We start from the raw sequence: 17,313 nt of genomic DNA on the forward strand, positions 1-17,313 counted from the left end.
TCTACGTTTTGATTTCTCAGAGAATCTGATGTGCATGTCTCAAATGTAATTACATCCTGACCTGTGACAGACCTACAAACAGCAACCACAAGGAAACCTTACTTATATCAGTGTTCTTGATGTGTACTGTAGGATTGCCTAAAGGGCTCAGTTCCTTCCCCCTGTAGATGAATGAAGTTTACATCTCCAAAAAAACTACAAGAGTTAGGGCTAGTGTCAATAGCCAGTTATATATCCCAATCATTTTGACCCACCAATTCAGATTTACCTCTGAGCTTCTCATTTTCTTAGGCAAGATGTTGGAGAAACACACAAGCATTTAATTTTTCCTGAAATGCTCAATCAAAAAGACATTCCTTTCTAACAATGTGTTAAGTTCTAATAGCCACTTTACAAGCAGAAAGGACAGAATGGAACATAAGCCTTTCTAAGCAATCATAAAACTAAATAGAAATCTGCAGACACCTTTTTTTTTTTTTTTAATTTCCTTCAATAAAGAGCTACTGAGCACCAAGAATTGTATGAAGCAGTCAAGACGCTACAGGAATAAAATCAAAAGCCCTGCCTTCATGGCATTTATGTTGCATTGATGGAGAGGAACAAACAAACAAACAAAAAAATAATATATAAAAGTAGAACATACAAAAGATTAAGGAAAATAATACTTGAATATTACTCTGATGAAGTTGAATATTTTCACGTAGGTTGTTTGGTTTTCTTTGCACACAAGCAATGAGAATTAGGTCAAGAATTAGGTCAAGAAACACAAGTTCAGGATAGTTAAATAATTTGGCCAAAATCACACAGCACATCGAAGAACATCTTACGCCCAGGTCTTCCGATTCCATGCCTTAGGAATTTTTTCCACTACAAAGCACTGTCTACACAGTACCCAAAGTAAATTAAATGTTCCCAAAGAGTTATGTATTGAATACCATGGAGATGAGATATCCAAATGATCTGAAAGATTAAATATGCATCTGAATATTTCAGGGTTCTCCACTCATAGGCTCAGAGGGAGCAGGACTCGACGAGAATAGAATGAAGAAGCTGGATAATTAGCAAGGGAACACCTGTTATTTCCCTTTCTTATTTGTTTTTTATAGAAATTACTTTCAGAGGGATTCAGAGTCTATTTGCCTCCTTACAGGTGTTTCTATAGCTTTGGCCTATTAATACAGGAGTAAAGAGAAATCATTTTGGTGGAAAGGCAATGGAAGAAAGAGAGCAGTACATGTTCTTAAAGGCAGAGATAGCCCACTGGGACCACTGGAATTTGGAAGAGTTGGACTACTTTACAATTGCTAGGAAAGCCTTCTTTGAAGTCTTGAAAATGAACACCTCGGCTGCAATATTTTCATGGATTATTTGGATGGCCACAGAAGCTCAGTAGTTGTTTTATTTAAGTTGAATAATTATGATTCTTGAAAGTAAAGTTACCAAGAAAAACAAGGAACCAAAGTTTCAATAATGTTGCTATTCATTAAGCTGTATTCCCCTGCTTCGGAATGCACAAGACTGATGTGGAAATGCCAGGGGCAAAACAGCATGCCAAGTTCAGTGAAGCTAATTATGACTGATATGTTTGCAGAAAGTCAGGAATAATACAGCAGAATGGACACCACACTCACAGGTTCATTTCATCCATGACTTTGCACTAAAACCAAGCAACAGGGAAAATGCAGTAATTATCTAGTGAATTTAACCAGTGCTGATGTTTAGGGTCAATCACCCATTAGAACAACTTCCCAGTTATTGTACCAATAGTCCACCAACTGCCTTGTGGAGCAGTGGAATCAGTATTCTAGTCTAGATTGTGGGAACCCCAGGTCTGAGCTCTCCCACCACTGTCTTGCTAACCAACTTGGACATAGTCCAGGTTTCTAAACATAATGTCAAAGCAAAAATTATACCAAAGTTAACCAGGTAAGGAAGACTTTATATAGGGCAAAAGGAGAATGTAGTCTAAATTCAACTTCCTTCAAACAAAGAGTAGACAGGTTTTAAGAGCAGAGGTGGTTGTGGTGTTAGTTGGAATTAGCAAAAGAAAAGTAAACTTTCTCATATCTTCATGGTAGGAGACAGTTTTATAACTTAAAGCAAAGGTGCCTACAGAAGTGAGGCTCTTTCCTTCCTATAGAAACTGGGAGATCTGGGTGCTATCTCCAGCTGCCAGGTAAGGGCTTTAATATGAAACCTTCATCCCTGTGAGGAAGACAGAAGTGATCCAAAATACAGATTAAAGAGGAGTAATTCCAGCTTAGTTCAGTGTTTTGAATGAATCTGAGAGGTGATGTTGTCAGTGGCATTTTGGGCTGAGAAGCAGGAGTTGTGCAATGTTGTGGGATGTACATCTTCTCAACAACAAGGACATTCAAATGATCTTAGAACTATGTGAACCCTCTCAATCAAATGCTTTGATACATTTATTTGGTTAAGAGTAGACTTTTGTATACCAGCAAGGATACTTTGATGGGACAATGAATATTTTTTACGTGTACTTTTTCAGCATATTCTAAATCTTTGCATATTTGTGAGGTAATAAATGTTTGGATCCAGGGTCCTAGACTCAGTTCCCCTTCCCTTACATGGGCTTTCCTGGTCTCCCCTTTGAGATATTAACATCTATGTTCTCTGCACTCATAGGTAAACTTGGCTCAAGAATTATCAGGTAAAATGTATATTTAATTTATTCACCTTCCTTGATGCCTTCTCATACATTCAATCTAAATTACTACCTACCCATTAAAAATGACTAATAATTATGAGATATTTTGGAAACACAAAGACTTCTGTAATCTTAACTACAGTGAAGATTCCAGAAGATTGAGTTTTTGAAATATTCAATTGTACCTGCATGACTTCATTAGATAATTTGCTCATCTGCCGACAATGTTTGTGAAAATAGAAAAGATTTTCAGCAGTGCCATTCCCTGGAGAAAATCTGGTAAACTTAAAGTCATTGGAACTTATCCCCCCAAAGAGCAGGTGTCCTAGTTATTCGTGAGCCAGTCCCTGAAGCTTCAAAATTGTGTAAGAAAGCAAGCCGACAGATAACAGTCTCCAGTGAAGATCCTTTCCACTTGAGTGTTTTTCTCTGTGCATTGCATCAACACCTTCGATGGCTGTTTTCTGTTGATGAGTTCAAAGACTATGACTTTTATCTAAATCAAATGCTAATCAATTGAAATAAATCTTGCAAAGGATGCAGGGATCAGAAAGGAGAAGAAAATGATATTGGAGAACTCTTTATCACATGTCAAACCATCTGCAAACGAGCAACTGGTAGAGTGAGATCGGTTAACATTGGAAGAAGAGAAAATCAATGAGTGGGATAAAGTGACAAATAATTTCACAAGAGACTGACTTGAGAATCAAAGAATTAAAGGGAGCATTGGCAAAATGGATGAGGCTGCTGAATATAGTACTAACACTGTTTATGATATTGTGGCCAAAAGTGCCATGTTAACAGACAATTTTGAAGGGAAATTATGATAGTCCAACCCAATCAACACCTAATCCATTGTTGTCTTATTACACAACTCTTGTTATTTTTAAAAATATTGATAAAATGAACTAATTTTTATAAATTTTATGATTTTTCAGATAGTCAAATACATTAATTATCTTCATTATTTAATGACATTTATTCTTCTTTGTAGTGAATTTACTTCATTTGCCCTTTTTCAGGTTCCTGTCATCCTCACATGATGAAGATGGCATTCAAGTCACTAGGTTTCATTTTCTTCTCTCAAGTAAAGCAAGTAAGTCCTCCCAACTATTTTTTTCCCCCTCTCCCAAACAACCATACCAGTCACATAAAATCTTCAAGGTAAAAACTTGGATTAGATCTCCACATTTTCTGCCTCCCTCTTAAATATGCCCTTATCCATCCTATGGAAAATATCTCAGACCCAGTGGAAAAACTGAGAAAAGTGCCATTGTTAATATTTTGTATCATGATATGTTTTCTTCATGAAGAATGACTATGATCCACAAGGGCTGGTGTGATTAAGTCCGGGATGACAGCTTCTCTGGATAACATGTTCTCTGGATACTGAATCACCTTTTTGTATACTTCTTTAATAGTGATTCATATGATGAAACTATAGCTCATTTTCTAACAAGGCTGCAATGAAGTCACCACCTTTTTGTCACCTTTGCAAGAAAAGAAGACTAATGGTTTAAAAGAATGCCAGGTCAGCTCACTGACCTGTTGATAATCAGAGAGGTGAAGTGTATGTACCTTTTTAATTGCTATTTTGAAGCACTGTTAATTCATTCAGAAAAAAAAAAAGTAGAAATTAAAAATCTTCAGGTTATACTGAGTGCATGAGCCAGTAATGAGCACATCAGGAGGGGCCAAGATTTCATAATGCAAAAATGACTTCAACTGGTCCTTTATTTTTTACTTGAATTTGTTGTTGTTTAAATAAATGAGATACATTCTTTATGTGTCTGTATAAATTAAGTGGAAGTACTGGCTACTCAAACTATACATGAATGAATAAATCTACTCATAGGCATAATCTATCAAGAGTTACTTATTGCACTCTTATGTTATTATTATGTTAAAAATTACAGATTTTTAGGACAAAAAAAACAATTAAGCATATTGCTTAACTTATGCTAGTACTAAAGTACACAGACAAAAAATTATCAATTCTCCTAGCATCTATGGAAGCAAAATTAAATATTTTAAAATTCCTCTCCTTTTATTTAGTACATTTTAATACTTGAAGTATGCTGAAATGTAAAATTTACAAACTAAAAAGGGCACAAATATTTGACACAAATTGATATCCATTACATACACACATACTTTTAAAAATTTATGTATAATATAATAAATAATTAAAAATATATCTCACAAAACTTTAGCATTCTATTTTATTATATGTTTTTTCCAAAAGAGTTGGCTTTACTTTAACATTAATAATCTAATAATCTTTGGGCACCTGGGTGGCTCAGTCTGTTAAGAAGCTGGCTTCAGCTCACGTCATGATCCCAGGGTCCTGGTATCGAGTCCTGCATCAGGTTTCCTGCTCAGTAGAGGGCCCGCTTCTTTGTCTCCCTCTGCCTGCCACTCTGCCTACTGTGCTATCTCTCCATCAAATAAACAAATAAAATCTTTTTTAAAAAATCTGATAATCATTTTAAAGAAACTGCTTCTAACTTTTCAGATACAATCAGACTATCATTAAAGAAAGTCTAAAAGTCTAATTAAATATGAATAGACCATTATTTTATATGAATTCCAATTTGCCACAGATCAATTTAATTCCTCCAATACAAAGGAAAATTATTTTTTTGCATTGTTTATAAAGAAAATGATTGATTATTTGAGTCATTTAATAATGGATATTCCATCTTGTTCCACTAGGAATTTGTAACAGCTAACAGAAAAGATATACACAGCAAAATGGTAAAATGTAAGTTAAAACTCAAGGCTAAGGAAAATAGAAATTATAACAAAAGATCATGGGGCACCTGGGTGGCTCAAATGGTTATGTGTCTGCCTTCGGCTCAGGTAATGATCCCAGGATGGAGCCCTGCATGGGGTTCCCTGCTTAGGGGGAAACCTGCTTCTCCCTCTCCCTCTATTGCTCCCCCTGCTTGTGCTTTCTCTCTCCCTGTCAAATAAATAAATAAAATATTTAAAAAAGAGAAATTATAGCAAAAGATCAGTATCATGGTTAAAAACAGCACAGATATTCAGGTAATAAACTCCTACATGGCTGTTGTAAGTGAAATTTGAATTTGTTTCTGGGCTTTCTGGCAGCTGAAGTGGGCTTCAGACATGGGCTGTTCTACAGATATTCTATTTCTTGAGAAAAGTAGAGAAGATATTTAAATGTGGGTGATAGAAAATTCTGCTGCACCAGAAAATGCCAAGAGCTTCTGTGTTTTGGAGCTTATTGTTAGGATTATTTTAAATAAATCCCATGTAATGGGAAGTATAAGAATCAGGAGGTCAGGGTTTTATTACTCACCCCATCTCTAAATATTTGTATGATTTGAGTAATTCATTTAACTTTTTGTGATTTCAATTTCTTTATCTGTAAAGGAAGGGCGTTGAGCAAGATGACCTTTACAGAAGTTCTTTGTAGTTCTAATATCCCATGTTTGATAGGTCCTCACCTCTCCAGCACAGAAAGAAAACACTTGATCTTTCAAAAAACATATTTTATAGGTAAATTTATTATTAGGGAACAAATTGTTAAGAAGTTGTTTTTAAACAGTTGTTTAAAGAAGTTAGGGGTCATCTGTCAATCTCAATTAAATAAGAGAACTGATCAGCTTGGTTAGGCAGAGAGCAGTCTCTTAGGAAATGATGAGAAACTAGAGTTAACATGTGCTCAGTATCTACCTCCCAGTATGTCTGCCTCCATCTGCAATGCCACCTGCCCCCAGTATGACATGTAAGGAGGACAGGAACTCAGTCTTACCCTATCTCAGAATCTTGAAGTTGTCAGAAGTGAGTGTCTGATCAATAATTGTCACTAGTCGTCTTCTTCTGTTGACATGCTACCAGAATCACTGTGCAGAATTAGAAGCATCTAATGCTTCTAAGTTATAAGGTCTAATGTGATTGCCTATCTTGAAAATGGTGTGGAGTCAAAATAACCTTTAAAAATTCCTTAAGAAAAAAAAAATTCCTTAAGAAATTTATAAATTATGGCATGTTGACTTTTGCAAAAAAGTCTTATAACATTATTTGTGTGTGTATGTACTATATAGAAATATATAATGTGTAATAAAAATAGAAATAAATATAAGCTTATCATGTTTTTAATAATGAGAAAGAGCTGGAGAATGAAATATTTTAAAAAAAGGAAAATGAACGTATGGCATTGAATTTGCATGGGTTAAATGTGCTTATGGTATGCCATTATATCATAAATAGCAGCAGCTCTGGGGGACTGTGAAATGGGCAAGGTGTGAATTGACATCAGGATGAGTATGATTTCCCATTCACACTCCATGTCCTCAGGAAGAGAGACCTGCAGGCCACAGTATTCACTGTTATTATCTGGAGCTGGTGCATAGGGCCTGCTTCCTGACTGCTTCAACTAGTTGAGGTGAGTTCCATCTCTCCCTTTCTCCAATCCCATCCTCATATCACTGCATGTTAGTGATGAGGATCTTTGGAAGTACAAAGCAAAGAGAGAATTCTGTTAGATCATGCAAAATGTGCTAGGTTTTACTGCAGTTTCAAACAACTCCAAAATCCCAGAGAATTAAAATCTCAAAGGTCTATGTCCTGCTCATGTTACGTATCTATCATGGATTGGCTGAGAGCTCTGCTTCAAGCTGTGGTCACTCTAAAACTCAGGCTGGTGGAGCATGCACTATGTGAAATCTGTTATTCACCATGGCAGAAAGCAGGAGAAATTAAGCAATCATAAATGCCCTCTTTAACACTTCCATTTGGAAAAGACACATGTCCCTTCTACACACTTACAATTGGCCCAAGCAAGTCATATGGCCATAGCTTGCACCAAAGACATGAGCAACTGGAATCTTACCCTATGCTTAGGAACATAGCTCGAAATATTTGCTGAAAACCATTAATGACCATTGCAACAAACAGATGCACCAAAGAGTGAATTCTTTAAGATCTCCAATTCTACTCTGAACTGCTTTCATGGTCATTTTTTTTTAAAGATTTTATTTCTTTAAATTTTTCTGAGAGACAGAGTACAAGCAGGGGGAGGGGCAGAGGGAAAGAGAGAATTCCAGACAGACTTTCTGCTAAGCATGGAGCTAACATGGGGCTCTATCTCACACCCTGAGATCATGACCTGAGCCAAAACCAAGAGTCTAATCCTTAACCAACTGAGCCACCCAGGTGCCCCCTGGTCTTATGTTCTTAAATGAACTTCAGGAATTGGGTCATTATGTCAGTTCAGCTACAATGAATGACTCAAATATAGCAGTGGAGAAACAAATCATCCTGTCACTTTTCCCTTTTATTTAAGAAAAAGGAGGAGAGAGAGAAAAAGAGAAAGGGAGAGAGAGAGAGAAAGGGTACTCTTAGTAGAGTCTCAAGTGCCATTTAAGAGCCAGCATGATGAATTTTTTAGTTAAATTAATGCCTATGGTGACCCCCAAAGATTCCATTTTCAAATCCCCAGCACCTGTGCATATGTTGTTATATGGCAAAGTAGAATCAAGTTTCAAGATGGAATTAAGGTTATTAATCAGCTGACCTTGATGTAGGGAGATTATCCTGAATCATCTGGAAGGATCCAATGTAATTTTTACAATTTTATAATTTTTACAAGTGCCAAAGGGAGGCAGAACAAGAGGTTAGAAGCCAGAAGGATGTGATGTAAGAACACAAGCCACCATTGCTGCCTTTGAAGATGGAGGAAAGGTGTCATCAAGAAAATGTTACAAGTAGCCTTTGAAAGTTGGAAAAGGCAAGAAAACAAATTCCTCCATAAAGTCTCCAGAAAAAAATACAGACCTAGGAAGATCTTGATTTTATTCCAGTGAGACCCATAGCAGACTTCCAATGTAGAGAATTGTAAGATAATAAATTTATGTTGATCTAAGCCACTAATTTTACAATAATTTGTTAAAGCAAAATAGAAAAATTAATATAATACCTTTATTTTTTTAAACTAACTTGTACTTCTAAAACCATGGCTACTCTAAGAAGTTCTGTTAACTATTTCAATAATTTGGCCATGCAATATGTATTTTAAATTAAAGGAATAAAAAGAAGCACACTGGTCTGCATATTATTTCTTTAGAAAGAAATTCTCTCAAACCGTAGGTCTAATATGTCATCTCTTCTATTTCCTACAGAGTGTGGCTTGATATGCAGGTAGAGTTTTCGGTGCCTGGATTCTTACACCTCTTTGGGAAGAGATAAAAACTTTTTTTCATTCATGTGCTTGACTCTATTGGCAGTCATGTGCTGGGTTTTCACTGCTTTCTTATTGTTGTGTCAAAATCTCTTGCAACATCCACCTGTCTTCACAGTTGCTTTTGATTTAGGGACCATAGTTTGAGAAAAATTGAATAAAAAAACATTTAACAAAAGAAATGCATATTGAAATTATATACTATGGTCATGGAGGGCAAGAATCATTTCTTATTCACCATTATATATATATGCTTCAGTAACTTTCTTAGAATAGAAGTTCAAAAATACCTGAAATACATGAAGCCATGTGGCATGAATAAGTGTCTTGAAGGCCTCCAGAGTAGGAAGGTGCATGTATTAGGAAACAGAAAAGGACAATGATGTAGTTTGGCAACCTTCAAACACTGGAATTTGAAAAGCAGTGTTCAATTTCTGACTCTGTCTCTCACTAGTTGAATCATCTTGGACAAGTCATTTAACTTTTCTAACCTAAATTTCTTCCTCTTTAAAATGGGAAAAAATAATTGCACTGACTTCCAGTTTCCACTGCAGGAAATTCTATTAACCTATACATGATACCAGACTTTTAATAAAAAGTTATAAGACATGTTAAAAGGCAATGAGGAAATTAAAACAAAACAAAACAAAACAAAACAAAAACCACTTTCAAGGGACAAAGCAACCAAGAACCAGACTTGACTCTGTCACCAATGTTCAAACTATCTGACAAAGAATTCAAAATGATTATTAGTTTAATGACTCTGATGGAAAAAGTACACTGTATGCAAGCTGACATGGGTAATTTCTGTAGAGACATAAAACTATAAGCAAAATCAAATGGACATGTTAGAAATGGAAACCACTGTAATGGAATGAAGAAAGCCTCTAATAAATTCTTCAGTAGAATCAAGTTAGCTCAGGAAAGAATCAATGAACTTGAAGTTGGCCAATACAAATTACTTAAACTGGAATAAAAGGAGAAAAAATAGAATAAAAAAACAACTAACTAAACAAAAATGGAAGTGATTATTTAAGAACTGTATTCTGATATATGCACAATTGGAATTCTTGAAGGAGAAGAGAGAATAAGAACAGGGTAGGAAACATATTAAGAGATCATGGATTATTTTTTTTCAGAGTTAACAGACACTAAACCACAGATCCTAAGAAGCTCAGAGAATACCATGTAGGATAAGTATAACACACACACACACACACCTTGTCAAATTACATTTAAATTGTTCTAAATAAAAGATTAAAAAGAAAAATTTGAAGGCAGTCAGGGAAAAAAGTCATGTAACGTAGAGAGGAGCAAAAATAAAAATGAAAACAGTTTCTTAGCACAAACCATGAAAACCAAAAGACAATGGAGTGATAGCTCTAAAACAATGAAAGAAAAAATATCTTGTCAACACAGACAGCTAAAGTCCAAACAATATGATTCAAAAAGTAAAGGAAAAACAGCCTTTCTCAGGCAAACAAAAACAGAAAATTCATTGCCAGCAGACATTCCTTATAGGAGAGGTTAAAGGAAGTTTTTTGGACAGAAGCTTGGCTCTACACAGGTAAAGGGTCAGAAATGGAATACATGAGGGTAAAATGAAATTTATTATTTTCTTATTTCCAATTACTCTAAGAAATATCTTACTTGTAAAGCAAACATAGTAGCAATAAATAGTGTTTATAGCATACACAAAAATAAAATATATGACAATAGCATGAAAAGAATTTGGATATATACCTGTAGGAGATTTACACTGGGTATGAAGTGGTATGTTTTAATGTGAAGGTAAGTAATGAAAGCTAGTAATGATATACATAAATTCTTTTTTTAAAGATTTATTTATTTAATTTACAGAGAGATAGAGAAAGCATGGAGGAAAGGGATAGAGGAGAGAGAGTCCAAGCAGACTCCATGCTCAACACAGAGCCCAATGTGGGGCTTGATCCCATGACACTGAGATCATGACCCAAGTAGAAATCAAGAGTAGGACACTTAAACAATTAATCCACCCAGATACCCCTATAAATTCTAAACCATAAGGTTATTACAAATTTAAAAAAAAAAGTATAAACAAATGAATTAATAAAGATAAAAGGAATCATTAAAAAATTCTCAACCCAATGGAAGGCAGAAAAGAGGAAAAAAGAAACAAATAACAGATAACACAAACAGAAAATAACTAGTCAGTTGGTGAATTTTAATCCAGACTTTCTAGAATCATAATAAATGTGAATGGTCTAAACACACCAATTAAAAGAAAGAGATTGTCAGATGGAATTTTTAAAAAGTAAGATACAAAAGCCTATCTATAAGAAACAACTTTCAACATGAAGACTTAGGTTAGGAGAAAAAAGATGGGAACCAAGAGGAAGCCACAGTAGCTATTCCAAGGTCAGCTAAAGTGTGCTTCGTGTCTGAGTTATGTGGGCTATTCACCAGCACTGATTTTAAAAATCTATCATGAAACAGTTGAATTTGGAGGAGTTTATCAAGTATGATAAGCAGAAACAGCTAAAAGTTCACTGCTACTTATACTTCATACATGCTATCTCAAGTCTTCCAGTTTGCCCCAGTGTGGGCAAACTGCTAAGTAGTAAAACTAAGATACTGTACTGTGTTCTTTACAAAAAATAAGATTTTATTGTACTTTCTGTGAACATTATGTTCCTCTCCCTATGGCAGGACAATTAAAAACAAGCCAACCCATTCTCTAAGCTAGGTTTTCAATTGGATGGGTGGAGTGTTGCTTCTGTTCTTTCAAATGCCTTAATTTCATGTGTCTCTTTCAGAAGAATGAGATGTTCATCTGTATCATGCGCAACTGAAGGTCACTGCTACAATAAAGCCTATAGCAGTACAAGTTAGAAGTAAAAGGGACCTAGAAGAGCAAAATATTTGGGGTATATGTTATGACATCTAAGAGATGACAGAGGAGTCGAGCAACATGCTGAGACACTCACAGCCATCACTTTCAGACCAGGACTAAACCCCAGGTCTCCTGCCATCAAATACATCACTATTTCTTCCTTCTCACTTTACAAGTCTCTGTAGCTGTTGACTCTCATGCACATAATAAAACCCCATTAAAATGACTAGTACCAGACAAAGCCAACCCCTTGTGAATGAGACAAGCTCTAACAGTTCATTTAAAAATTGAGTATTTGATATCAGATACATATTTTACCACAGGAACCACATGGAGAGAGAGACCAGAATGCCTTCAGAGTTTCTGTCTCTTCTCCAGATACCTGTGACCCTGAGGCAATGTGGATCTCAGAGTCCTTGGCACCAGGACTAATTTCCACTTTCTTTCTTTGTAGGAAACAGAACCTCTTGGGCCACATTTCCTTATGAATTCTGAGTTGGAGAATGTGGTCAAGTCAGAGCTGCTTTTTGAAGAGAGCATGACTTTCAGGATAGAGAATGGTTGTGGTTTATACTTAAGACATTATCTGTTATTTGTCCCTTCTTCTCTATTTGTTAAGAGTGATAGATTAATCTTTTCTGAGAGTTTCAGATAAATTGGATACAGAAGTGTAATACTCTTGAATATTTCCTTTCGTATGAATTTCATACACAGAAGTGTAACACTCTTGAATATTTTCTTTTGTATGAATCTGAAAACAGATAACCTTTCAATAAAAACTTGTTGACAGAAGACCATAGTCTGTCTAGTTTACAGTATTGGGTTGTTTGCTCCATTAAAAGAAAGGAAATCCAGTTTTTTTTTTCTTTTTCCCTAGAACTAGCATTCTTAGAGGAAAAACATTGAAATTTTGGTGAAATGTTGCTAGGTTAATCCTAGGTTTGTTAAAATAAATTCACAGGAAATCTATATCAAAATACCTTATTTTCTCAAAAGTTCATCTTTGATAATTTTCTCAAAGTGTCATATAAAAACTAAATTACTAAAATAAAATCCAGTAGGCAAAACAAAACAAAAAAGTATAAAAATGCAAGTGATTTAGGAAATGAGACAGCCCCTTTCTTAAACTTCAAATTAAACCTTAGATATTTGACAAAGTTGACAAATTATTTCTGTTTACAAAAATGGTATTTTCAGTATTTGTTGATTTTAAAAGATGATCTTGCTTTTAGGCTGCCCCCATGTGTTCTAAAGATATCAGTGTTTGTCCAAACTGTGCGCCAAAATCTCTTTTGGAAGGAAGTGTGGATTTTCAGTCAGTATAAGAAAGAAAGCTTCACCTGAAGCCAGAAGAACTCTGTGGATGACCCAGCTCTGCTACTGTTGTGTGACTTTCTAAATCTAATTATTTTCCTCATTTAATTTCCTTTTGCTTCAAATTTTTCAAGTAAGAAGTAGAGATAATTATATCCATCATATTAACTCACCAGGATGTGATGATCAAACAATTTAATAAACTAATACTTCATAAAATATAAACCTTATTTTATACACAACAGTTACCTATATAATTGAGACTTAGGGTACTACAGGGGTAGCTATTGTATTGTAGCATCATGAACTACAGAAACAAAACATGCTGGGTGAGAGTCTTTAGATATTCTTTTATTTTCAAAATGAGCTTAGCAAATCAAATAAACTTTTTGTAAAATAGATAACTAAAAAAATTTTCCCCTTTTTTATGTTATCTTCTTGAACTTGAGTACTAGTCGGGACACACTTGGCTTCTGGATCTATAATGCAACTAACATGGGAACATTTTGTCTTTCCATAGCTCAGCCCCATGTCTGGAAACACCCTCCAGCTTTGACTGAAAGAACTCTCTACTATAATCCACATAGCTTATTGTGCATTTAAAAATGAAAATATTAGCAACTAATTGGAGCTTTCACAGAAGTAATATAATACAACAGCTTCAAACACAAACAATTCCTTTTTTTAAATAAATGCTTCAAGTATCTAAACTGTATGAATCAAAAACAATTTTGAGATCCATCACTGCAGAGCAATGCTTGAATAAAATTTCGTCTATATCTTTGATTCACTGAAAATGTTAAGAAACTGTAAAAGCCAACACATGAAAAATTCTATAATTAGCTCAATGTATTACTAAATCATTTTGTTTTTCCTACCCAAGTATTAAACAGAATATCTTCAACTGCTTTATAATTCTTAAGAGAAACTGTTTTATAATCACTGACTTAATTATGTTAGATACTGAAAATATTCAGATTTAGCACAAATATTGATGGACAACAACTTGATTTTTCCTGATCATTGCCAGTTTCTTGAAAAAAACCTGTAAAAGTTCCCAGTCATCAATTCCTTAAGTTCAAAGTTCTTTGGACAAGTGGTATGACTAATATAATATTTCCACACACTGGTAATTCTAGTTTATTTTTTTGCATTTCAATACTTCTGGTTTCCAAAAAAATATCATGTTTCTTGTATTCACTGAAATAGAGGATCAAATTAACTATTCTATAAGCTTTAACTGAATATGTCTTATATAAGAAAAGATGTTAATAAAATAGCTGAATTACTACACTGATTTGTGGAAATGTGATGTGTTCTGGTAAACAAACAATACTATTTAAATTTAAATTCAATTTGTTGCAGCTGCTATTAAACCTATATTAATATTTTAATAGGATACTACAAGACACAGCAATATCATAGCAGTTGGTCAACTCTTTATAAAATCATTTTTACTCAAATGCAATACAAATAATTTTAAGGAATTATTGGCATAATGAATTTTAATATTTTAGAAATTTTTTAATATTTTAGAAAATGTCCCAGTTTTTGAATAGGAATATAGTCCTGACTCAGGCACCGCCCCGCAGGCATCTGCAAACCTGTGTGTAAGACAAGCGAGGTCTTATCTTAGAGGGATGTCTCTATGGGAAGGCTGGAATCACAGTTTACCATTTCAGTTCCAAAGATCTTAGGCAGTAGAATAGAAAGTAAAGCCCCAGTGGGCTTTCTTTCAAAGTGTCCCACACTTTTACCTAAAAATCAGTGACAATATTTTTTTAAATTTTAAACCAAAACACACACACACACACACACACACACACACACACACACACACGCACCCCAAAACAAAACAAAAAGCTTCCTGCAATTCTTATTGTCCTTATCAGGCATTAGGGCAGAGTGGAAAGACTTCGTGGTAGTTTGACCGCGTCTGGCCCAGGGTTAGAGATTTTGCACGGGAGAGCAGCTTCAGGCCAGGCATAGAAACCACCAGGGGCCTTTTCAGAACCCTTTGCTACCCCCACAGAGAAGGGATGCTTAAAGAGGAAATTGCCTGTGGAGCTGGGAAAGCTCTATTTCATTACAGAATATAAATACTTCAAGTCTCTAGATGGCAGCCTTCAACGCGCTTGAAAAGCAGTTTCGTCCTCCTCTGCCACCTCCACTCCACTCTCACCCCCATCTTGGCTACTTGGCAATATAGTATCAGCTACATGTGTGCCCTAGCCTGCGGATGTTGGGTTTTGCTGCTCTCCAAGAAAGCGAGCTGAAAAATGTTTATTCCTGTGCCTGATGATCTCGGCGGGAAGCTGCCTAGATGGGAGCTTGAGGAAAGGGGGAAGGAAGGGATGACAGCATGAGCAACAGGAAGCCCCTCGCCCAGCAGAGGTGGGGCTGTGAGGGCAGGAGCCAGACCCCCGCACCCATAAGTCTTCAACATTTCCCGCTCTCTGGGTGGACCCTCTGAACTGCACAAAGAACACAAAAGCCACCTACCAGCTGAGGGAACACAATCGGTGCTACAACCTCAATTTACCCCCTAAACATTTTGTGGGTGGTTGAAATATAAAAATCTCAGTTTCTCAAATTCACAAAGGACTGAGTGTGAAGGAGCGCGGGACGGGGGCAAAGCGGGGAGAAGGAGACGCAAACCGGGGAAACGCGCTGCTCCCACCTGGCTTGAGACGAAGGTGGCGTCCCTGAATTACCCCGTGTGGTCCCCAGGCTGGGACGGAGGCAGGGGACGCGCTCGACCAGCGCAGAGCTGTCTAGGATATGGGAGCAGGTGGGACTGGAGCGGCCCAGGTCCTGCTGTCCCAGGTCTCAAATGGGGCTCAGCCTAAGTGTCGTCGGGGATTAGGGACAATTTCACCACCCCACTCCCCCGCCCTTCTCCCCAACCACTTGCCACCCAGGCAACGGCGGACACTCGCTCAGATCCAGATGGACAGGGATGGGGGTACTTTGCCCGAGTCTTGCTCCCTCCTATTCTCATCCTTACCTTGAAGCGGATCTCCCCTCAAGGCGCGAACCCTGTGCAGGCTGCGTCCACGGAAAGTGCGGTTCCTGGCTCCCACCGCGGAGAGCAGACCCCGGCCCCGGCCCCAGAAGCTGGCCGGAGCTGTACCCCAACCCCGAGTTCCCCCGGCGCGCAGGCCGCACGCAGCTCCGCGCCCTGTGGGGCAGTGGACGGGGGTCACCCGTCCCTAGGGTGGCCAGACCCCACCAAGCGTAGACCCTAACGCCCCGCAAGCTCGGGAGTCACCCGAGGCGCACGGCGGAGTTTGAGGGCCACTGGGTGGGGCTACGGGGAGAGCAGGTCTTACCTGGGTACGGAGAGAAGGGAGTTGCCATCCATTGTCGATGGGCGCGCAGAGAAGAGGCGGAAAGCGCGGGCGAAGGACGGAAGTCTGTGGCGCGAGGATCTGGTTCCCGGAGCGCACGGACGGGCGCGCGCGGGGACAAAGGCGCGCAAGCTGGGACCGCTGTCGAGACACGCTCCGCCCCGGCCGGGAAGCGCTGCGCGCCGCGACCGCTGGAAGGTCCCCTCCCGGTCGCCCCTCAGATCTGGCTGGAGCGCAGGACCAAAACTGCAGTCCTTTGCCTTGCTCCTGTCCTGCCTCTCTCCACTGAAGCCCCAGGCAAGGTTGCTGCAGGCTCCCTCTGAGCTTTTCCTGCCTCTCCTGGAGCCCAGCAGAGGTGACTCCGACAGAATTTCTCTCTCCCCGCCCCGCGATAGCGTCTCCTTCCCTCTACTTCTAGGGTATAACAGGTCTCAGCCCCGAAGTTGTTCACCCACTTTCCCACATTCACGCTGTACTGGCAATGTCCATATTCCCCACTGGTCGCGCACCAGTCCTCTGGCTGCTTCTCTAGATCTGGGGAGTTTTTTGTTACCTTCCGCAATGTAGTGGCTGATAACTCCGGGCAATGCAATGCTCTCCTTGATCCCCCAACTATTTTCCTTTTACGTAGACTCTCTTTCCTGTTTCGGGTTCTCACAATTCATCTAACTCGTTTTGCTTAATTGTGACTCACTTATGCCTTGCTTGTTAGAAGCTTGTGTGCACAGATCTCAAAAGCCATGACAGTAGCCATCCGTCACAGACCAGCACCCAGGCCCTGGGAGGAAGTTCTGTAAAAAAAATTCCTCAGTGCCTGCTTCAGTATTTCCTTGAGCAAAAATGACATTTGTTTTAAGAAGAAAGACATTTCGTCGTAGCAAATGACTCTTAAGAGGGTACT

The 17,313-nt window shown here is 37.8% G+C and overlaps 1 protein-coding gene across 4 annotated transcripts in view; it reads right to left on the minus strand.

The window, feature by feature from the left end:
• The window catches only part of SPHKAP (SPHK1 interactor, AKAP domain containing), a 178,088-nt gene extending 161,175 nt beyond the window's left edge, over positions 1–16,913 (minus strand). For all 4 annotated transcript variants that reach the window (XM_047722815.1, XM_047722816.1, XM_047722814.1 and 1 more), the window contains exon 1: positions 16,395–16,913. In XM_047722815.1, the coding sequence (XP_047578771.1) occupies positions 16,395–16,426 (32 nt within the window). In that variant the 5' untranslated portion in view covers positions 16,427–16,913. The remainder of the gene's footprint in view (positions 1–16,394) is intronic.
• Positions 16,914–17,313: the final 400 nt, after the last annotated feature.

This window comes from Lutra lutra, chromosome 3, assembly GCF_902655055.1.
Source record: "Lutra lutra chromosome 3, mLutLut1.2, whole genome shotgun sequence".
NCBI lineage: Eukaryota > Metazoa > Chordata > Mammalia > Carnivora > Mustelidae > Lutra > Lutra lutra.